The 24,346-nt window shown below is 45.9% G+C and overlaps 1 protein-coding gene across 1 annotated transcript; it reads left to right on the forward strand.

The window, feature by feature from the left end:
- The first annotated feature begins 671 nt into the window (after nucleotides 1-671).
- Nucleotides 672-23,033, forward strand: hsd11b2 (hydroxysteroid (11-beta) dehydrogenase 2). The gene is made up of 5 exons (XM_084012623.1): nucleotides 672-1,155; nucleotides 10,347-10,559; nucleotides 16,105-16,290; nucleotides 17,757-17,894; nucleotides 20,494-23,033. Exons 1-5 carry the CDS (start codon nucleotides 888-890, stop codon nucleotides 20,889-20,891), a joined length of 1,203 nt encoding a protein of 400 aa, XP_083868749.1. The 5' UTR covers nucleotides 672-887; the 3' UTR covers nucleotides 20,892-23,033.
- Nucleotides 23,034-24,346: the final 1,313 nt, after the last annotated feature.

Raw genomic sequence — 24,346 nt, forward strand, 5'->3', positions numbered from 1 at the left:
TTGTTGTCTAAACCTAACTAAGGGGTTCTGTTGTCTAAATCTAACTAAGGGGTTTTGGTGTATAAACCTGACTAAGGGGTTCTGTTTAAATAACTAAGGGGTTCTGTTGTCTAAACCTAACTAAGGGGTTTTGGTGTATAAACCTGACTAAGGGGTTCTGTTGTCTAAATAACTAAGGGGTTTTGTTGTATAATGTCTAAACCTAACTAAGTGGTTTTCATGTTTAAACCTAACTAAGTACTTTTGTTGTGTGTGAGTGAGTGTGTGTATAGATGTGTGTGTGTGTGTGTGTGTGTGTGTGAGTGTGTGTGTGTACAGATGTGTGAGTGTGTGTATGAGTGTGTGTGAGTGTGTATGTGTGTGTGTGTATGTTTGTAGATGTGTGTGTGTGTATGAGTGTGTGATTGTGCGTGTGTATGAGTGTGTGTATGAGTGTGTGTGTGTATATGAGTGTGTGTGTGTGTGTGTGTGTGTGTGTGTGTGTGTGTGTGTGTGTGTGTGTGTGTGTGTGTGTGTGTGTGTGACTGTGTGTGTGTGTGTGTGTGTGTGACTGTGTGTGTGTGTGTGTGTGTGTGAGTGTGTGCCGGGGTGAGATTAGATGCAGGGCTGCTGTAGCTCCGCCTCCTCCTCCTCCTGCAGCTCCTCTATATATAAACTGAGAAACGGAGAGGACGAGTTCTGCACCGACACACACACACACACACGCACACACACACGCACACACACACACACACACACAGAGGGAGTGTGTTCAGCAGAGAGTGAGAGAGGGGTCGGGGGACGAAGGGACTGAGACAGAGCTAGTTTCTGGTGGCGGAGAGTGGACAGACGGGTCGGACAGACGGGTCGGTTGGACAGACAGGTGTGATCCAGGTGTCTCCGTGGCGATGGACGACTACACCCTCCCCTTCTGGATTTATCTGGGCGTGCTGACAGTGTTCGTCGGCGGTGCCATGAAGAAGATGCTGGCGTCCCACCTTGGCTCCGCCCCCCCCCTGGTGGCCTGGCTGGGCGCCGCTGTGCTGGTGGAGCGTCTGTGGGCGCTGTGGCAGCCGGCGGCGCTGCTGCTGCTGGGCCTCGCCGGCTGCCTGTACTCCGCCACCAGGACTGGCCCGCCACCGCTGACCCCCCACGGCAAGGCCGTCCTCATCACAGGTGAGTTAAGCTCCGCCCACTCACTCAAGTGTTTCCTTTAAAGGCTGCAAAGACGTGTTTTTACTGGACTCAAAGAGGTCTGGATCACCAAACTATGGATGTGGAAAAACAGAAATCTGCTGCTGACAAATCTGTCGAGCTTTTATTTGTTTATTTAATCAGCTGTTTCCTGTTTTTATTTATTCTCGTGAAAGTTAAAAAGTGAACCAGTTCCCACGATGACGAGTGACTATAAAGGTTAAAGGCGGTCTTTGTGTGTTAATGCAAGGGTGCTGGAAATCCTTGAAAACTCTTGAATTTGAGTGGTGTTTTCAAGGTTTGAAAAGTGCTTGGATGTAGAATAAAGGTCTATAAATGTGTGTTGTATGTGATGACATCTATGATAGAACAGAGAAAAGAAGATCTCCATATTTGAGGGACTGAAAACAGCATTTCCTGACATTTCTTTATGAAAAATGACTTTTGATGATGAACAGATGATGAAAATAGTTGGTGATTATATTTCTGTGGATCTGTTAGTGGAATTAGTTTTCCTTTCATTTGTGGTCCTTCTGTAAAAAGCTGTCTCCAAACATCATGTTGGTTGTTTAGAGGACAATAACATCTCATTTAATGTGATGAACAAGTGACATCATAAGTAGACTGAATACTGACCATTGGATTGGTACAAATATGGAGTTTACCACAGCTGGAAGGGGCTGGAAAAGCATGGAAATGCACCTGGAAATGTTTGGAAAGTGCTTGAATGTGACTTTGGCAAGGTGTAGGAACCCTGTAAATGATTACAGACGAGGCGAAGGGAAACGGTGTGTGTGTGTGTGTGTGTGTGTGTGTTGGGGGGGGATTCCCCTCCACAATAAAAGACAAAGCGTGCGAGGGAAACATCAGCAGCCTGATCACACGTTCTGTTATCAGAGTGGAAATGATAACAACGCTGTGTGTGTGTGTGTGTGTGGTCTCCATTCTGCCCTAATCACGTCTCGGGTGCCGGCGAGCTCTTTGTGTGTCGGTTAATGAGATAATCTCGTTTAGCGACGCCACTCTGAAAGACTCCGGCAGTGGAAACGTTTTGTGCTCTCCGGTTACCTGGAAGGTAGAGAGCTGCCGTCGCCGTGGAGACGGACACACGCCTTCACTTGCTCGGCTGCCATGTTGCTGTTCAAGCGATCGTTGACATGCTTCGTGTTTTCAACGAATCGACAAGAGAGTCATTCAAATACAAACGTCGCTAATAAGAATTCAACGTTAAAAAAATGAAACAACTAACTAAGTGGTTTTGATGTCTAAACATAGAGCATCTGTCCACCTGCACATGGTTATATATTTTTTTGTTTAGAGACATTTTTTTGTTATGCTACTTCTCTCTGCTGGCCACCAGGGGGCGACTCCTCTCTGGTTGTATAGAAGTCTATGAGAAAATGGTCCTACTTCTCTCTGCTGGCCACCAGGGGGCGACTCCTCTCTGGTTGTATAGAAGTCTATGAGAAAATGGTCCTACTTCTCTCTTGATGTATTTTCTCAGTAAACATTGTAAACATGAGTTTATGGTCTCAATCTCTAGTTTCAAGTCTTCTTCAATCCAGCATGATGTTCATTTAGTACATTATGGTCCATTTAGAGTCCACCAGACCAGAAAGCAGGAGATGCTTTAGGGGGCGGGGCTTACCTGCTGATTGACAGGTCCATTTAGAGTCCACCAGACCAGAAAGCAGGAGATGCTTTAGGGGGCGGGGCTTACCTGCTGATTGACAGGTCCATTTAGAGTCCACCAGACCAGAAAGCAGGGGATGCTTTAGGAGGCGGGACTTATCTTCTGATTGAAAGGTTGCTACCATGCTACCAATGATTCGTTGCCAGCCACAGATCAGCTCTTGTGCAGCAGTGTTCATGTGTGTAAACACTGTTAGACTTTGAACAGGTGTGATCCACGTCTCCACCAGTCACCTCGCAGGCAGGAAGGTGTGTTTGTTTGATCAAGACGACAAAACCAACGTTAAATTTAGACCAAAAAAACAGACGTGAGCTTTAGACTTTATAGGAGTGTTGCGAGGGAATAATAAGGACTTAATGGATCCTTCATGGTGTCTTCTGGTCTTTGAGATCCGCTTCAATGCCACGTCAAGGTCATCCGACCAACGAATACCGAAGACCTGTTGGCCAAGACCTGTTGGCCAAGGGAGGTTGTCTGGCGTCATGGCAATGTGGTTCGAAAAAAACCCAGGGACTCGCACATGGCACATTTTTGCCCGTGTAAACCAATGAGAAGCATTCGAGCGGATCAATTCATGTCTCAATCCGGCAGGATACAAACAAACGGTTGTTTAGGTCCCGTTACAGTCTGGAGGCCGGCCCGGCAAACGCTGGCTCGGATGCAGCAAAAAACAGGCGATATCTATAAGCCGAGATTTAAAAAACTGGTCCAGATCTCGATCGACAGACCGTCCTTAATTGGCTCTGCTGAAAGCTGGTGAAGGTCAGCGCAAGGTCACTCTGGAAATAAGAGCACAGGGTGGAAAAAAAGGGCCCCAGTAAACCTCTTAGAAAGCTAATTGAACTGTTGTACAAAGAGGCACATTCTTCAAGGGATGAGGGTTGGAGTCACAGAGGTCGCCGACTTGGGGGGGGGGGGGTTCACTGATGGTGGGGGCTCGCCAATGAGGGTTGGCTCGCTGGAGGGGGGCTCGCCGACAGGGTGGGGGGGGGTTGGCGCTGGTGTTCTGTTGAGGAATCCTTTAGATTTGTGTCCTCTATTTGGACACTTGTAGTTTTTACTGGTTTCCCTCCGGTTTCATGTAGTTTCAGTCAGCTGTCTGGTGAAGGATCTGGTCTTCTGGCCGGTAGTCAGGACTCTCAGGAGACTCTGGTCCAGATCCAAGGTTTAGTTACACAGCTGCAGTAAACCCCGTCCAACAGAAACAACACAAGGACACAAATCCAACTGCTTCACTTTAGACCTCCAGTCTGCAAACATCGCTGTTCTATTCTGGTTTCATCCCTCAACTCTCCTTCCTTTCATCCGTTCATCCTTTCATCCTTTCCTTTCGTTCATCCTTTCCTTTCTACCTGTCCTTTCTTTCATCCTTCCATCCTTTCATCCTTTCATCCTTCCTTCCTTTCATTCTTTCATCCTGTCCTTTCTTTCATCCTTCCATTCTTCCATCCTTTCATCCTTTCATCCTTCCTTCCTTTCATTCTTTCATCCTTCCTTCCATTCATCCTTTCCTTCCTTCCATCCTTTCATCCTTCCTTCCTTTCATCCTTTCCTTCCTTTTGTCCTTTCATCCTTCTTTCCTTCCATCCTTCCTTCCTTTCATCCTTTCCTTCCTTTCATCCGTTCATCCTTTTCATCCTCTGGGACCAACACCAGGACCAACACCTGGACCAACACTGGGACAAACACTGTGACAAACACCGTGACAAACACAGGGACCAACACAGGGACCAACACAGGAACCAACAGAGGTCAACACCGGGACCAATACCGGGACCAACAGAGATCAACACCGGGACCAACACCAGGACAGACACAAGACCAACACAGAGACCAACACTGGGACAAAAACCGGGTCCAACCCCAGGACCAACACGGACACCAACACCAGGACCAACACAGACACCAACACCAGGTTCAACACCGGGACCAACACCAGGACAAACACTGGGTCTAACACTGGGACCAACACCAAGATCAACAACCATCACCAGAATCCCATCATGAAAACCCCATCATGAGAATCCCATCATGAGGACCCCATCATGAGAACCCCATCATGAGAACACCATCATGAGAACGCCATCATGAGAATGTCATCATGAGAACCCCATCAAGAGAACCCCATCATGAGAACACCATCATGAGAACACCATCATCAGAACGCCATCATGAGAACCCCATCATGAGAACACCATCATGAGAACCCCATCATGAGAACACCATCATGAGAACCCCATCATGAGAACTTCATCATGAGATCGCCATTATCATCATTAGAACCCCATCATGAGAACCCCATCATGAGAGCCCCATCATGAGAACCCCATCATGAGAACGCCATCATCATCATGAGAACCCTATCATGAGTACGTCATCATGAGAACCCCATCATGAGAACACCATCATGAGAACCCCATCATCAGAACGCCATCATGAGAACCCCATCATGAGAACACCATCACTAGAACCCCATCATGAGAACCCCATCATGAGAACTCCATCACTAGAACCCCATCATCAGAACGCCATCATGAGAACCCCATCATGAGAACACCATCATGAGAACCCCATCATCAGAACGCCATCATGAGAACCCCATCATGAGAACACCATCATGAGAACCCCATCATGAGAACTTCATCATGAGAACGCCATTATCATCATTAGAACCCCATCATGAGAACCCCATCATGAGAGCCCCATCATGAGAACCCCATCATGAGAACGCCATCATCATCATGAGAACCCTATCATGAGTAGGTCATCATGAGAACCCCATCATGAGAACACCATCATGAGAACCCCATCATCAGAACGCCATCATGAGAACCCCATCATGAGAACACCATCACTAGAACCCCATCATGAGAACCCCATCATGAGAACTCCATCACTAGAACCCCATCATCAGAACGCCATCATGAGAACCCCATCATGAGAACACCATCATGAGAACGCCATCATGAGAACACCATCATGAGAACGCCATTATGAGAACACCATCATGAGAACGCCATCATGAGAATGCCATCATGAGAACCCCATCAAGAGAACCCCATCATCAGAACGCCATCATGAGGACCCCATCATGAGAACCCCATCATGAGAACGCCATCATGAGAACACCATCATGAGAACACCATCATGAGAACCCCATCATCAGAACGTCATCATGAGAACGCCATTATCATCATCAGAACCCCATCATGAGAACACCATCATGAGAACCCCATCATGAGAACCCCATCATGAGAACTCCATCATGAGAACGCCATTATCATCATCAGAACCCCATCATGAGAACACCATCATGAGAACCCCATCATGAGAGCCCCATCATGAGAACCCCATCATGAGAACGCCATCATGAGAACCCCATCATGAGAACACCATCATGAGAACCCCATCATCAGAACGCCATCATGAGGACCCCATCATGAGAACGCCATCATCATCATGAGAACCCCATCATGAGAACGTCATCATGAGAACCCCATCATTAGAACACCATCATGAGAACCCCATCATCAGAACGCCATCATGAGAACCCCATCATGAGAACACCATCACTAGAACCCCATCATGAGAACTCCATCACTAGAACTCCATCATCAGAACGCCATCATGAGAACCCCATCATGAGAACGCCATCATGAGAACCCCATCATGAGAACACCATCATGAGAACCCCATCATGAGAACCCCATCATGAGAACCCCATCATGAGAACGCCATCATGAGAACCCCATCATGAGAACACCATCATGAGAATCCCATCATGAGAACTCCATCATGAGAACGCCATTATCATCATCAGAACCCCATCATGAGAACACCATCATGAGAACCCCATCATGAGAACCCCATCATGAGAACTCCATCATGAGAACGCCATTATCATCATCAGAACCCCATTATGAGAACACCATCATGAGAACCCCATCATGAGAGCCCCATCATGAGAACCCCATCATGAGAACGCCATCATGAGAACCCCATCATGAGAACACCATCATGAGAACCCCATCATGAGAACACCATCACGAGAACCCCATCATCAGAACGCCATCATGAGGACCCCATCATGAGAACGCCATCATCATCATGAGAACCCCATCATGAGAACGTCATCATGAGAACCCCATCATTAGAACACCATCATGAGAACCCCATCATCAGAACGCCATCATGAGAACCCCATCTTGAGAACACCATCACTAGAACCCCATCATGAGAACTCCATCACTAGAACCCCATCATCAGAACGCCATCATGAGAACCCCATCACTAGAACCCCATCATGAAAACCCCATCATTAGAACGGCATCATCATCATGAGAACCCCATCATGAGAACACCGTTCCACATCGGGCCTCATTCCTTCCTAAAACCTCGTTTTTGCTGACGTTCACCAACCTTTTGCATTTTGTTCTCATGTTTGGGTGCTGACAAAATAATGTGTTACTTCGTTGTCTTCAGCTCTACAGTTGTATAAAACATTCTCGGATTTAAATCACAGTTATATTTATTGAATTGATCATAACCCTATGTTCACTGTTAGTGGTCTTTTGTGAATGAACCCATCATATGAACTGGGAGCACGCCATCCCATAATCATCTTTGTGAAAATCAACGTGAGGTTGAGGCCCGTCAGGAGGTTGCGCGTGAACTCTGCATGACCGGTTGGGTTCCCGTGTGAACGACGACGTTCTCCTTCGACGGCGGTGATTAACGGTGATGACTTCCAGGTGGATCTGTAGCGGGATATCCTGACCTTTCACCCGCAGCACATGGCTCTCCTGAAGCTTTTTAATAATAACACTGAGTGTCGTCTCACATGCTCGTCCTCCCCAACAAACCAGAGATTTAAACTTCTGACTTACTGCTTCGGTTCACTTTTTATCTGCAAGCTCAGTTCTGTCAAGAAATACAATGAATAACAAGGTCTCTGCTTTATTTATGTCTAGATGACCTTATATGGAGTGTTGATGGAGCAGCTACAATGTTAGCGTAGCCTAGCACCCATCAACCATTCAGAAAACCAGCGTTTTAACAGTAGTTATCTTGTGATCTTGCAGACAGACCTAACAAAGCATGACTCAGCACTTTTTACTGATCACCATCATGATGGAGTTATTTCAGCATCCTTTTCATCTGGTTATTGATATTAAATCACAGATCAATACTTTGTTCTGGTTCCTTCAGCTGTGGTGAACCAGCCCACGTGGGTCTTGCTGGATCCAGTGAATCCAGGTTTGGATGATGTCATGAACCCAGGCAGGAAGGAGTCTAGTTTCCTGGTGGATCTGGTACTTCAAGAAAACAGCAATAGTGGTAAAACTCGCTGGTAACTTTGATCAGGTTTCATGATTAAGCTCCGAGTGATCTCTGCACAAATACGTGCCAACAGTTGACTCTGTGCATGTAGATGTTGCTGTGCAGATGTTGAGCCCCCCCTCCCCCCCCACCGCTCCCCCAGAGACAGATGAGTGTGTTGACCTCTCTTCTAAACACATCCACGTTTATTTCTTCATCCGAGGGGCCACTCGGAGCCCCGGGCCCATTGCGTAATGCTGAATTCATCTCTTGCTGCGACAACAAACCCAAACTGTCTGTTTTATGGAGATGAATCTTCTGTTGTAACGGTCCACTACACTGGGGACGATCCAGGGAGAGACCTGGGTGGAGGGGCCCCCCGACAAGGAGAGAGTCAGGAGTTGGTGTCCATCCATCTGAGACCTGGGGACGGACACGGAGGTTTGCTGGGGGGTCGGCAGTGGACAGGATGTGGTCTCAGTCTGCAACACTTAATAAGACCATTTGAAATATTCTCCTCCACTAATGTTTAAAGGTCTGGACACAAACTAAAGCTTTAATAGCTTTAATTCAAATGAATAAAATGGGACACGTTGATGCCTCACTCATTCTGGTCAGCAGATGATTATTAACACTGACAACCAGATATTGAATGCTCTACTGGTTTCATTTCAAAAGAGAGCAAAGGCCTGTGATTGCAATGACGGACTGGATACCCCCCCCCCCACACTCACACACACACAGATTTTTCACACTTTAATTCCCAGAGCAGAGACACTCAGTTGCTCCTTAGACCCAACTCCCCCTTCAGCTCTTCTGTGATCGTTCCTCTCTTATTATCAGGTTGAAAACTTGAGACTTGTTTCTGAGCCCCGGCACCGTGAAAGGCTCACATCGGTGTGTGTGGTTGTGATCAGGTGCATGCTGCTGGCTTTCTGTAACGTAGAGCAGAGCGCTGGTATTTATTTCTGGAGCCAGCGTTCGCTCTATTTTTCTTCTTGGGACGTGACTGGAAGCCCTCCAAGGACACGGTGTGAAGCGGCGTGCCAACGCCTCCACACTCTCGCCAACAGAGCTCTTTCAGACGGCCGCCGCACAAAAGAACAAACAGAACAGCGAGTACCGCCAGGGATCAGGTTGTAGACGCTGGGACTTCTGGGAAACTGGAAGAGCTGCAGGGTACGTTACGCATCCACACGGCTGCTTTCTGAGGGACCCTGACAGCATTCAGGCGTTGCACTTCTGACCTGCTTTCACACTGGAGACACATTTCACTCCTGCTTCACCAAGCCTGCAACTGTATTACCGCAAAAACCTCACGTGGGACAGTAGAGTTCCCACCGGCCCTTACCAGCCCCTTAAATTGCCTTGCTTAGTGGCCTGGACCAGCCAGTACCGGCCCTTATTGGCCTGAACCAGCCAATACCAGCCCTTAGTGGCCCGTTCCATCCAGTACCAGCCCTAAGTGGCCCTTTCCAGCCAGTACCAGCCCTAAGTGGCCCTTTCCAGCCAGTACCAGCCCTAACTGGCCCGGTCCAGCCAGTACAAGCCCTAAGTGGCCCGGACCAGCCAGTACCAGCCCTTAGCATAGCCTCGATGCATGCATTCTTCAGATGGACCTCTGAAGGACGGACGCTGGACTGGGCCATCATCTCTTAGTTCTCAGGATTGTTCAGCATTTCATTTCAGAGTGAAGATAAAGAATAATAATCCACAGTTACTGAGGAAGAGACGTGTTCTCATGTCTTGTAACTGAAGGTGGATCTCTGTCCAAACCTGCCTGTTGTCCAAACATGTGCTGCAGCAGGATGAGGATTATGTTACAGTCTGCTCGGTTTCACAACCAGCGGGTGAAAGTTGCTCAATGTCATCTGAGATTAGACTTCAACACATTGATACGTGATAGAATCTACTGTTGTAACACTGTCAAATAAAACAACAATCTACTGTTGTTACACTGTAAAATTTGTCACTATAGCAACAACAGAGAAAATGTTATCTTTACTTGTGTGATGATTTAATCAGTTGGACTTTGTTTGCTGTTGCGTTGAACATCTGGACATCGATGTGAGACAGGATCCTCCTCGGTGGACCCTCCAGGTTGCAGGTCTGTGTGGCTCAGTAAACAGCTGTTAATGAACTGGTCTTTGTGTCCCTGCAGGATGTGACTCTGGTTTTGGGAACGCAACAGCGAAGCGCCTGGATGCTCTGGGCTTCGAGGTGTTTGCCACAGTGATGGACCTGTCAGGAGGCGGAGCCAGAGACCTGCAGAGGACCTGCTCCCAACGGCTCACCCTCCTCCAGGTGGACATCACCCAGACACAGCAGGTCCAGCAGGCACTGCTGGACACCAAGGCCAAACTGGGTCTCAAAGGTAAATACCTGGAATTAGAGTTCTCAACGGGCCTGAAAATTACAGCCCGACCCGACCCGGCCCGCGGGTTTTTAAACCCGAACCCGACGCAGCCCGACACACCAGCATGAATTGTCGGCCCGAACCCGACCCGAACCCGACCCGGACCCGACCCCCCGCGCGCCTGCATTGTTTTCCTCATACACTTGTTATCACGATCAGACAGACAGCAGACGTGAATTCAAATGAAACTTTATTTAAAATTAAAAGATTTAACACAAACAACCGAAACTTTAAATAGCCTATATAAATAAATATGCCGTAAATAAATATTAAATTAAATCTTCACACAATAGCTATAGGCGTGAGTGCGTCACGCAGCGTCGTCAGGTGTGCGTCTGCCCCATGAAGCAGGCAGCCAGATTGACCAAACGTGAACAGCGATGATTCACAGCAAACAATATATAATTTACAACCTACAATTTTTTTTTTTTTTTTTTTAATGAAATGTGTTTTATAAAAAAAGGAAGCCCGAGACCCGACCCGACCCGGGTAATTTGCGTATTTTTTCGGCCCGGACCCGGCCCGAAACTTCGGGTCCCGTCGGGTTTGTCGGGCTGGGCCGACCCGTTGAGAACTCTACCTGGAATTAATAAAACATCCGTACGCAAACTGTAAGCAATGTTCCTTACAGGTGTGTGTACCTGAATCCGCCTCTTATCCCGCCCTGTACACGCCCATTTCTACCCCAACAGCCAATGCAAAGCACCTCATGACCGCTGATCCATATATTAATGAGCCGGCATGCAATTGTTCTCGGTGAATCACAGCGACAGAAAAGAGCAAGAAAACTTCTCGGATAATGAGATGGAGACACTTGTTGGGGAGGTGGAGGCCCGGAAACCATTTTATTAAGTGGCAACAGCAACAACCAAGAAAACAAAGCACTGCAAGGGGTAACATATTGCTGCTGCAGTCAACGTCAGTGGGACAGAGCAACATGAGTGGATCAACATGAGTGGACCAACATGGAGCAACATGAGTCAACCAACATGGAGCAACATGAGTTGACCAACATGGAGCAACATGAGTGGACCAACATGAGTGGACCAACATGGACCAACATGGAGCAACAAATGAGGAGTAACTGAGAAGTAAATGAGGAGTAACTGAGGAGTAAATAAGGAGTAACTGAGGAGTAAATGAGGAGTAACTGAGGAGTAAATAAGGAGTAATTGAGGAGTAACTGAGGAGTACCTGAGGAGTAACTGAGGAGTAAATGAGGAGTAACCGAGGAGTACCTGAGGAGTAAATGAGGAGTAACTGAGGAGTACCTGAGGAGTAAATGAGGAGTAACTGAGGAGTAAATGAGGAGTAACTGAGGAGTAAATAAGGAGTTACTGAGGAGTAAATAAGGAGTAATTGAGGAGTAACTGAGGAGTACCTGAGGCGTAAATGAGGAGTAACTGAGGAGTAAATGAGGAGTAACCGAGGAGTACCTGAGGAGTAAATGAGGAGTAACTGAGGAGTAAATAAGGAGTAAATGAGGAGTAACTGAGGAGTACCTGAGGAGTAAATGAGGAGTAACTGAGGAGTAAATGAGGAGTAACTGAGGAGTAAATAAGGAGTAAATGAGGAGTAACTGAGGAGTAAACGAGGAGTAACTGAGGAGTAAATGAGGAGTAACAGGGGAGTAAATGAGGAGTAACTGAGGAGTAAATGAGGAGTTAATGAGAAGTAACTGAGGAATAAATGAGGAGTAACTCAGGAGTAAATGAGGAGTAACTGGGGAGGTAACTGAGGAGTAAATGAGGAGTAAATGAGGAGTTAATGAGGAGTTACTGAGAAGTAACTGTGGAGTAAATGAGGAGTAACTGGGGAGTAAATAAGGAGTTAATGAGGAGTAACTTAGGAGTAACTTAGGAGTAACTGTGGAGTAAATGAGGAGTAACTGAGGAGTAAATAAGGAGTAACTGAGGAGTAAATGAGGAGTTAATGAGGAGTATCTGAAGAGTAAATAAGGAGTAACTGAGGAGTAAATGAGGAGTTAATGAGGAGTATCTGAAGAGTAACTGAGGAGTAACTGAGAATAAATAAGGAGTAACTGAGGAGTAAATGAGGAGTAACTGGGGAGTAAATGAGGAGTTAATGAGGAGTAACTGAGGAGTAAATGAGGAGTTAATGAGAAGTAACTGAGGAGTAAATGAGGGGTAACTCAGGAGTAAATGAGGAGTAACTGGGGAGGTAACTGAGGAGTAAATGAGGAGTAAATGAGGAGTTAATGAGGAGTTACTGAGAGGTAACTGAGGAGTAAATGAGGAGTAACTGAGGAGTAAATGCGGAGTTAATGAGGAGTAACTGAGGAGTAACTGTGGAGTAAATGAGGAGTAACTGAGGAGTAAATAAGGAGTTAATGAGGAGTAACTGAGGAGTAACTGTGGAGTTAATGAGGAGTAACTGAGGAGTAACTGTGGAGTAAATGAGGAGTAACTGAGGAGTAAATAAGGAGTAACTGAGGAGTAAATGAGGAGGAGTAACTGAGGAGTAAATTTGGAGTAAATGAGGAGTAAATAAGGAGTAACTGAGGAGTAAATGAGGAGTTAATGAGGAGTATCTGAAGAGTAACTGAGGAGTAACTGAGGAGTAAATGAGGAGTAACTGAAGAGTAACTGAGAATAAATAAGGAGTAACTGAGGAGTAAATGAGGAGTTAATGAGGAGTAACTGGGGAGGTCACTGAGGAGTAAATGAGGAGTAAATAAGGAGTTAATAAGGAGTAACTGAGGCGTAAATAAGGAGTTAATGAGGAGTAACTGAGGAGTAACTGTGGAGTAAATGAGGAGTAACTGAGGAGTAAATAAGGAGTAACTGAGGAGTAAATGAGGAGGAGTAACTGAGGAGTAACTGAGGAGTAAATTTGGAGTAAATGAGCAGTAAATAAGGAGTAACTGAGGAGTAAATGAGGAGTTAATGAGGAGTATCTGAAGAGTAACTGAGGAGTAACTGAGGAGTAAATGAGGAGTAACTGAAGAGTAACTGAGAATAAATAGGGAGTAACTGAGGAGTAAATGAGGAGTTAATGAGGAGTAAATGAGGAGTAAATGAGGAGTAATTGAGGAGTAAATGAGGAGTGTTTTGTGTTGAAACAGAGCTGATATCTCATGTTTCTCTTCGGTCTCTCTGATTGGCTGAGACCAGCAGCTCCCACCGGCTTTGTAATTAGACGATTCGGAGTCAGTTAAGGTTGCTGTGTGTGTGTGTGTGTGTGTGTGTGTGTGTGTGTGTGTGTGTGTGTGTGTGTGTGTGTGTATGTGTGTGAGTGTCAGTGTGTGTGTGTGTGTGTGTGTGTGTGTGTGTGTGTGTGTGTGTGTGTGTGTGTTTTACAGGTTTTGTGGGGACCTTAATCTGATTACACTGGACATTGTGGAGACTCCTTTTGGGGACAAATGCAGGTCCATGCAACGTAAATAATTAGGTTTTAGTACAAATGCTTTGTTTAAAGATGTGTGTGTGTGTGTGTGTGTGTGTGTATGTGTGTGTATGTGTGTGTGTGTGTGTGTGGGTGGATGTAATGAAAGAACTAGAAGGAAAGGTCAGTGATACATAGCCTACACCCATGCAATTCATTGGAACTGTGTGTGTGTGTGTGTGTGTGTGGGTGCGTGTGTGTGTGTGTGTGTGTGTGTGTGCGCGTGTGTGTGTGTGTGTGTGTGTGTGTGTGTGTGTGTGTGTGTGTGCGCGTGCGTGTGTGTGCGCGTGTGTGTGTGTGTGTGTGCGTGCGTGCGTGCGTGTGTGTGTGTGCGCGTGTGTGTGTGTGTGTGTGTGTGTGTGTGTGCGTGTGTGTTTGTGTGTGTGTGTGTGTGTGTGCGTGTGTGTGTGTGTGTGTGTGTGTGTGCGTGTGTGTGCGTGTGTGTGTGTGTGTGTGTGTGTGTGTGCGTGCGTGCGTGCGTGTGTGTGTGTGCGCGCGTGTGTGCGTGTGTGTGTGTGTGTGTGTGTGTGTGTGTGCGTGTGTGTGTGTGTATTGTTCTGTGATTGGAGGATCGAACATCCTGTTGATTCAGATAGATTACTTTGACAAAAAGTGAATTTCAGAAACTAATTCTGTACATGTTGAAACCTGTTAGTGAGCATGACTTAAATAAGTTCAATTAATGATCAGACGTATAAACACAAAAATATATTACATGAGTGTGAAATAATTTCCATTTCTAAGCTCATTATCGGAAAACCTTCTTTTCACAATAAAACTTGATTCAAATTAGCAGTTTTATTTTTAGGATGAATCGTTTCTCTGTCGACAGGTTTGACTTTTATGCTGCCATGAATAAAGTGGCGACAGGAAGCTACCTGGGCGGGTCGCCGTGGTGTTTTGACCGCCTGCCAACCTGCATGTTCTCTTCCTGGTTATCTTTCCTTCAGATCTGGACCGTTCAGCTCGCAGCAAAAGAAAGCAGGGGATTCTGGGTTAGCTGCCTCAGATAAGGACGAGCGAGGCTTGTTTACACAAGCAGAATGAGAGAGAGGGGGGGTGGCCTCGCGGTGCACTTGAGCTGAATGTGTTGGCAGTCTGTAGTGTTTGTGATTACAGTCTTATCTTCAGAGTCGCTTATATAACGACCAAACAGTCCTTCAAACCGGCAATGTAAATAAACCCCGTCACGAGGAAACGTCACCATAGTTACCATCTGATTTTTATTGTTGTCACTCTGCAACATCTAGCTGTGTCATTTTTCAGGTTTGTTTGGAGACTTTTTTGGAGAATTCTCAAACAAACACACGTTCTTTTCTTTTCTGCCTCGGACAAGAAACCTTGTAACGGCACTTCTGAGCCGCCGTCGACCGTCACGGTGCTACACTCCCGACACATAGATGCTGTTGCTGTGGGACAACACAACAAAGTACATAACAAAGTACACAACAAAGTACACAACAAAGTACACAACAAAGTACACTCAGGTGTAACGGTGTGTCATCTGCATAGATATGACATATACAAACAAAGACTCCTTTATCTCTTATTTCACTGCCAGGAGGGAAACTACGGTCTGTCTTCTCCTCCTCCTCCTCCTCTCTTCCTATCCTCCTCTGCCTCTTCCTTTCCCTCCTACTCCTCCCCCTCAATTCCTCTCGTCCTCCTCTCAATTCCATTTCTAAGCTCATTATCGGAAAAATTTCTCTGTCGACAGGTTTGACTTTTTTTGCCGACTGACTTTAGCTTGCCGCCGTTAATGAAGTGGCGACAGGGAACTACCTGGGCGGGTCGCCGCGGTGTTTTGACCGCTTGCCAACCTGCATGTTCTCTTCCTGGTTATCTTTCCTTCTCCTCCTCCTCCTCCTTCTCCTCCTCCTCTCATCCCAGAGTATTTCTTGGCTGCACAAGAAAAATCTCAAACTTTGTCACCAGACTGCCACAAATCGATGTCTTGGGCCCAGTGAACAGCAGTGGACCCAGTGTTGAACCCTGAGGGGCGTCTGTGGGGACCCTTTTATTTTCAGACCAGCACCGAGGCGAAGCCGTATCGACCCACCAGTAATGTAGTGTGTGTGTGTCTGTGTGTGTTCGGCAGGTCTGTGGGGTTTGGTGAACAACGCCGGAGTGTGCGTGAACTTTGGAGACGTCGAGCTGTCGCAGATGTCAAACTTCCGCGGCTGCATGGAGGTCAACTTCTTCGGCACGCTGAGCGTCACCAAGATCTTCCTGCCACTGCTGCGACAGGCCAAAGGACGCATCATCACCATCTCCAGCCCCGCCGGTGTGTGTCCGACACACACACACACACACACACACTCAGATGATGTAAACCTTAATTGAATGTTCCAGGACAACTGAACCACAGATGAACCGACCGCCAAACTAAACAAACAGTGCTGCTGCTCGTCTCTCTGCCGTCGGTTTCCAGCTGACATCAGAGTACAAACAAATCAATCGGCGAGGGTTCATCGCCTGACAGAAGTGACTCAGCAGATTCCTCCTGCAATGTGCAGACTTTCAGTTTTTGGGGCCTGCATGTGGTCGAAAGGGAAACTCAACAAATACCCAAACGTGAGATGAGGAGAGTTTAGACACAAACAAAACACACCACATAATGACATACTAGTGGATGGAAGATGACAGTAAGTAAGACAGTTTAGTAATGTGAGTTTAAACTCTGCCAGACTTTGGAAACCCCGGACCTCCAGAGAAACAGCCCAGATGAGGACTACTATTCTGAGAGAGTATTTTACCTTTAATCTTTGCACATGTTGAAGTCCCAGATCCATCAGGAAACCAGTCCTGTCTGGGTTCATGACATCATCCAAAGGTGGAGTTCACCAAGCTGGATTCACTAGATCCAGCAAGACCCACATGGGCTGGTTCACCACAGCTGGAGGAACCAGAATCAAGTATTGATCTGTGATTTAATATCAATAACCAGATGAAAAGGATGCTGAAATAACTCCATCATGATGGTGATCAGTAAAAAGTGCTGAGTCATGCTTTGTTAGGTCTGTCTGTAAGACCACAAGATAACTAGTGTTAAAACGCTGGTTTTCTGAATGGAGTCTGGTTGATGGTGCTAGGCTACGCTAACATTGTAGCTGCTCCATCAACACTCCATATAAGGTCATCTAGACATAAATACAGCAGAGACCTTGTTGTTTGGACTACAGACAGTCTCTGGTTCCGCCACATAGTCTGGTCTCTGGACTAATATGAGCTACTATCTAGACCTCTGGGGGACCACAGACAGTCTCTGGTTTCTCCACATAGTCTGGTCTGGTCTCTGGACTAATGTGAGCTACGATCATAGACCTCTGGGGGACCACAGACAGTCTCTGGTTTCTCTGAGGAGAGGTCAGGGGTCATCCTCTGAGGAGCAGGAGTAACTTCAGTGGTGTACAGGTGAAGGTGGTGTGTTTCCCTTTAAACTCCCACGTGTGATTCTCAAAGCAGAGAGTGTGATGGTGCAGGTGAGTCTGTTCCCATAAACCCACCGTTTCAACAAAGACACCTTTATCCCGCAGACCGTCAGACTGTGATCTGATCCCCGACATCAGCGGCATGAGGCTCCACCCCCCACCCCACCCCCCCCCCCCCCCCCCCGCCCCAACAGATCAGATCTTATTTTCTGTTCATTACTATTCTGTTTTTATAAAGCACATCGTCAGGTCGATGAAGCTCATTGGTCAGTGTGTGTGATGTCACAGTGATGTCATGACGTCCTACCTGTGTTTTCAGGTGACCAGCCGTTTCCCTGCCTGGCAGCGTACGGCGCGTCGAAGGCAGCTCTGAACCTCTTCATCAACACTCTGAGACACGAACTGGAGCCCTGGGGGATCCAGGTGTCCACCATCCTGCCCTCCTCATTCAAGACAGGTAACACACCCGACACCTCTACACCTCTACACCACCTGTACACTAGAGTTCTCAACGGGCCTGAAAATTACAACCCGACCCGACCCGGCCCGTGGCTTTTAAAGCCCGGACCCGATGTAACCCGACACATCAACATGGATTATCTGCCTGAACCCGGCCAACACCACCTCCACCTCTACACCACCTGTACACCACCTGTACACCACTTCACCTCTGAACCACTTTCATCTCTACACCACTTTCATCTCTACACCACCTTCACCTCTACACCACCTCTACACCACCTTCACCTGTTCACCACCTGTAACACCACCTTCACCCGTACACCACCTCTACACCACCTTCACCTCTACACCACCTTCATCTCTACACCACCTTCATCTCTACACCACCTTCACCTCTACACCACCTTCACCACACATTGATCAGGCTTACATTGCGCCCCCTTCCTGTTGTGTCCTCCTTGCTCTATGTTGTGGTTGTGCGCCCCCCCAGGATTCTGTTCTAGCGAGGACCACATGTGGGACGGACCATCTGTTTTCACACACACACACACTCTACTACAAATTGCTGACTTTTGATTCTGAGGCTGGATGTGATTAGCAAGCTGAGATCCCCTTGGTGGATAGAACTTTACCGGGCCTCAGTCTGGGTTCTCAATGTGTCTCCAGGAGATTGTTAGGACCCTAGAAAGAGTCCAGATACTGAAACCACAACAAGACTAGTTCAGGTATTGAACTAATGGAAGTATTCAGATAATCAGTTGCGAGCTGGGTACACTTTATCCTGCTGGTCTCACTTTTATCCTGGAGGAACAGGTTTTGGGGTTTAGAGTCCTAATCTTGTTGTTGCTCTGCTGGTTTTGGGAGCAGCTCGGTTTGGCTGACAGCCAAACGAACGGATGAACTCTGTGTCGACATCCTGACTCTGTGAAATCAAAGCTCATGCCGAGATCCAGCTCTGCTGACTTGAGGTCTGTCCGAGTTTATACTAAAATACGCTACGATATTTTTCTCCAAAATCTCAAACTGTTCTCAAAGGACCCGCCTCTGTACCGAGACCACAGATCCTTGTGGTGTCTTTGTACTTGTGTTACTGGACCTTGCTGCTGCGTTTGATACGGTTGATCATAGTATATTAATAGACAGACTCGGAACACTGGATTTGGTCTCTAACGCGGTCCCTGAATCGGTTCAAGTCGTAAGTCTTTACTTACTCTAAAATCATTAAACATTTTAACATCAACATGTATGCCGATGACACACGTACCTATATTTACATTTACATTTACATTTAGGTCAATTTACGCGCTTGTCCAAAGCGACTTACAATAAGTACATTTGTCAAAAGAAGGAAACAAAGAAACCACAACGTATCATTACCTATATAGCTGTGTTCCAAAGTTTCTCAAAACTGGAGTCAAGAAGAAAGACTTAAAGTCTCTTATGTTAAGAAGAGTACAAATTGAGCTAGAAACCTCGATGCGAGTTTACAAATATATATAGACAATATAAACAAGTTGCTTGGTTCCGCTAACACCGGATGTTTGGCCCTTGCAACAAGTGAAAGCTACCACTAGCATCTTAGCCCAACCGCCACCCGATCAATAAACACCCATAAGATGACAGTTTGGTCTCATATAAATAAAACCAACAATAAGCATCAACATCATCACCCTAAGGACCTTAACGAGGCGTTGTCACACATTGGGATGATTCATTACAAACATAAATGTACATTCATGGGACGTTAGCTAGCATAGATGCTGCTTGTTATCATAATAAACTCACAAATTTACGACTTCATAAAGTGGCCAAATTGTCACGTTATGGGTTTTTATTGATCGGGGGGCTAAGATGCAATATCAATGGCAAACATCCGGTGTTAGTGGAACGAAACTTGTTTTATATCGGCTTAATATATTTATATTTTGGCAAATTTGCAACATTTTTTCTGTGAATATTGCCCCCTCTCTTGGCTCCTACAGTGACAGATAGGCCGTCATATTTACCCCCTTAAAGAATGCTGCTGACAGAGTTGTAACGAGGACCAGATCAGCTCAGCATGGACCATGCTACCAGCTCCTGAAATAACTTAAATATTCTACTGCTTGTCCATCAATCACTCAATGGTTTAGTTCCCAAAATGAAAACTAAATGCGGTGAAGCCACCTTTGGTGTCTATGCTGCTCAAATGAGGAACACATTTCTAGAGGAGCTAAGGCGGGAGATCTGCTTTCAAATCCAAGCCACAGACCTACCAAGACCGAAATGCACATGGCTCTGTGTCTCTAAAGCCTCTCAGGATTTAGATGGCCGTTGTGACGATGCTGAATCCGAGGAGGAAACAAATGTTCCTGGGTCTTTGGTCCCCCAGAGGTCTAAGATAGTAGATCACATTAGTCCAAAGACCAGACCAGACTATATGGAGGAACCAGAGACTGTCTGTGGTCCCCCAGAGGTCTAGATAGTTGCTCACATTAGTCCAGAGACCAGACCAGACTATGTGGAGAAACAGAGACTGCCTGTGGTCCCCCAGAGGTCTACGATAGATAGACCTGTGTGTTCGGTGTGTCAGTAACGCTGTGTCCTGTCTGCAGGTCAGTCCAGTAACCACGCCTACTGGGAACAGCAGCAAAAACAGCTACTGCAGAGTCTGTCTCCAGCACTGCTTGAGGACTACGGCGAGGACTACGTGACCGAGACCAAGGAGCTGTTCCAGAGCCACGCCAGCCAGGCAAACCCCAACCTCAGCCCCGTCATCGACACCATCGTGCTGGCGCTGCTGGCGCCGCGGCCCCAGGTGCGTTACTTTGCGGGTCCCGGCGTGGGCCTCATGTACTTCATCCACAGCTACTGCCCCTTCAGCATCAGCAACCGCTTCCTCCAGAAACTGTTTGTGAAGAAGAAGCTGATGCCACGCGCGCTGAGGAAGCAGTCGGGCTTCGACCTGAACCTGAGCCTCCACAACAACAACAATGAGGAGAAACTCGGGTAGTGGAGGGACCGGAGGAGGACTGGAGGAGACTGAATCATCCTGCGGGATGGAGGACCACTTAACGCACCCATAGAGCCGTATCCTGTCCTTTTCTTTGTGCTATTTTTTTAACTGTTGAAGGGATCATAGAGAGGTGGTTTCTGTTTGTTTCTAAATGGTGTGGAGCCTTCGTGTGGACGATCTAGGACACATCGGGGAAGAGGTAACAGCTCAGCCACAGGTCAGTCTGAGAACAATTCAAGGATCAAGTCAGGATTGAATCAGGATATAGTCAAAATTAAATTAGGATTTAATCAGGATTAAATCAGGATGGAATCAGGATCAAGTCAAGATTAAATCAGGATATAGTCAGGATTAAATCAGGATAATGTCAGGATTTGATCAGGATTAAGTCTGGATTGTCTGGTTGAAGAACTGCTTTTGGACTGATCACTCAAAGTGATTAATTGATTGATTGATCGTAGTCTCCGACACATTGGTGCAGTTGAATAGTCAAAAAATAAGGTCCTAACTCTTATTCCTAATTCTATTCCTTGACCTCTGGGGAAAACGTCACTGGTAAAGGAAAGGCGATAGGAGAACTCAAAAGGATTTAGGAAAAGACGGCCGCGGTGCTCAGAGAATCCGACCGGACTTTCACTAAGCTACGTCATTATAACGCTGCTGATGGTTGACAGCTGATCCAATCCAATCCAATCCACTTTATTTATATAGCACAATTTAAACAAACACAACGGTTTCCAAAGTGCTTCACAGTAAATAAATAAAATTAACACAACAGAAGTGCAATAACAACAATGGACACAATAGGATAGAATAAAATATAAAATAAAATAAAATAAGATAAAACGCGAATAAAATCAGATAAAATAAAATAAGATAAATCTCAAATAAAATAATTAAAATAATTAAAAACCAAAGAAAATAAAGAAAATAAAAGAATAAAAATAAAATATAAAAGTAAAAAGGTAAAAAGTATGCACATATACACATAAAATCAACACTCTACATGGTGTCAAACGCCAAAGAAAAGAGATAAAAGAGAGCTGATGATCGGCGCGGCGATTGACGTGCGTCTGCGCTGGAAAAACTACATGATTGAAATAAATAAAAATACCATTCAATTATTATCACTGTCCACACACATTTATTAACACAATTCCAATGACTATATGTCTGCATGAAAGTAATTGTTAAATATGCAAATAAGCATATTGTTTGTTTTCATGAACGGGCGAGGTGTGGACACTTTGCTCTCGCAAAGAATTGTGGGTCGGCGTAATCTCCTTTTTCTTTCGTATAGGAAGGTCCGTTGCATCCTATGCTAAAGGAGCTCTGAAAGGAAGAATTGGAGGTCCTTTCTTTGCATTTAGAGAATCCGAACGGCTCTTATCATGGCGGCCACTTGTTTACTTCCGGGTCACTTCTTCAGTTAGGAACCTTCCTAAGCAAAAAAGACTATTCGACTGCACCGATTGCCTTGAAATGAGAACTAGCTCCACCCATGTGGTTTGTCAGGAAGGGGGGGGGGATCACGAGTATCACTTTCAGACTTCTTGTTTGGACATCTGACCTTCAAAATAAAAGCACAAACATGTAACTAAGAGACCCTGTTGATGAATGAAAAGCAGATAATAATGCGGTGATATTTCAGAAATCAACAGACGTTTATAATAAACACTGAGTTCATCTTCATATTCTGGATCTTTGAACGTCACCGCATGTTTTTCATGATTCCATATACGAACATAAATGCAGCATGTAGCAGTTATTTGAGCTGCTGTGATGAATACAACGACTTAGCAACACTCATATTTATTGTGACATAGACCAGAGTCATAAACACACAACACAAGGTGAATATGTTTGTCGTATATTTGCACTCCTAGACACATTTTCCGTGTTGTGTTTCTAAGGTCTATGTCTGATTCACCTCCAACATTGTTTTTATTTTCTGCCCAATTTTTATTTTTGAATCAAACTATTTATGGCGTATTTTCTCTTATCATCACTTAAACTGTGAATTTTGTATTAAAACAATGTAAAAAAAAAAAAAAAAAAAAAAATCAACACAAATATTATGTAAAATATTCACTTGGTTCATTCTTTGATAGAAAATAAAGTTGACTTTTTCAGAATTTTGCTTCCTCTGATTTTGATGAATTCTTTGATGTTTTTGTCATTATTCCAGGATTAAATCATGACTAGGTAGGGATTAAATCAGGAGTTAATCGGGATTAAGTCAGGATTAAATCAGGATTAAAGCAGGATTAGGTCGGGATTAAGTCAGGATTAAATCAGGAGTAAATCAGGATTAGATCAGGATTAATTCAGGATTAAATCAGGATTAAGTCAGGATTACTTACTGTACATTCAGGCAATTGTATTTTGTATTGCACATTTTCTGAAATGTTAAATTCAAATATGCAAATGAGGCATTATCTTATGAAATATGTATTAAATAAATGAATGTTTCAACTGTTTTGAATTGAAAAGGGAACTCAATCTTGTGTTGTTCATTTGATCGAAAATGAGATGTTCTGAGAAGTCGGAGAGGCCCGGGGGCCGATCACCATCCACCGCAGAAGAAAACATGTGGGAGGTGACAGCATGACTGTGACCTCTTTAGCCAGCCTCCCGACGCTGCCACACACACACACACACACACACACATACATTACCACACAGCAGAGATAACGGCGTTTTTACATAAAGTCATTTTAAAAAATAGGATAATGCTTGATGTGGATCCACTCCAAAAAGTAGTTCCTCTGTAATCGCCGACAAAACCACCATTAGCTTTAGAAGACAAAACTAATGCTAGCTTTAGAGGACAAAACACCGTTAGACTAAACCACTAAGCTGCTGGTCTGAAGAGGACTTTGTTCCGAACACAGATGCCTTTTGAATCGGGTCTTTTTTCCAGTTTCTAAGAAATCCTCCTCCTGATAAACCAGGTGTGCGTCCTCAAGTGCTCTGTCGTGGATCTGGTCCAGCAGCAGCCGGGGTGAGTGGGCTGAACTGTTGGCAGCTTCCTGTGACTCTCCAGGGTCCACGTTTCCACCGTGATGGACCCGGCAGCTCACAAGCACCCACAGGACCGAACCCCAGTGCATTCTGGGGGGAGCGCGTCGGCGTCCACGTCCAGTTTACTCTGGCAGAGCGACAGCTGATGAAATCCGGCTCGCTTCCATCAGGGACGAGGGGAGCGTGGGTCCAAATATTCCCATGATTAAGGTATGTGATCTGTACGGAGGCCTGGACCCCCTCAGAACCCCCCAGGACCCCCCCAGCAGCAGCTCTCAGCCAAGTGATGGAAATAGCTCACATTGTTGTGTTGCTCTGTGGGATCCCAGCTGGCTGCAGCAGACTCACTCATTTTGTCTGTGCTTCCCTCGCTCACTCTCCGTCCTCGCCTCACTTGACCCGCTGGAGCCGAGGACGCCTCCATCAGC

The sequence above is a fragment of the Eutrigla gurnardus genome, assembly GCF_963514095.1.
Source record: "Eutrigla gurnardus genome assembly, chromosome: 1".
Lineage (NCBI taxonomy): Eukaryota > Metazoa > Chordata > Actinopteri > Perciformes > Triglidae > Eutrigla > Eutrigla gurnardus.

Excerpts from the sequence above, each read along its gene's own strand:
- hsd11b2 (XM_084012623.1), top strand. The coding sequence starts at position 888 with ATGGACGACTACACCCTCCCCTTCTGGATTTATCTGGGCGTGCTGACA. Across the intron at positions 10,560-16,104 it reads GGCCAAACTGGGTCTCAAAG|GTCTGTGGGGTTTGGTGAAC; the intron begins GTAAATACCTGG and ends TGTGTTCGGCAG. Across the intron at positions 16,291-17,756 it reads CACCATCTCCAGCCCCGCCG|GTGACCAGCCGTTTCCCTGC; the intron begins GTGTGTGTCCGA and ends CTGTGTTTTCAG.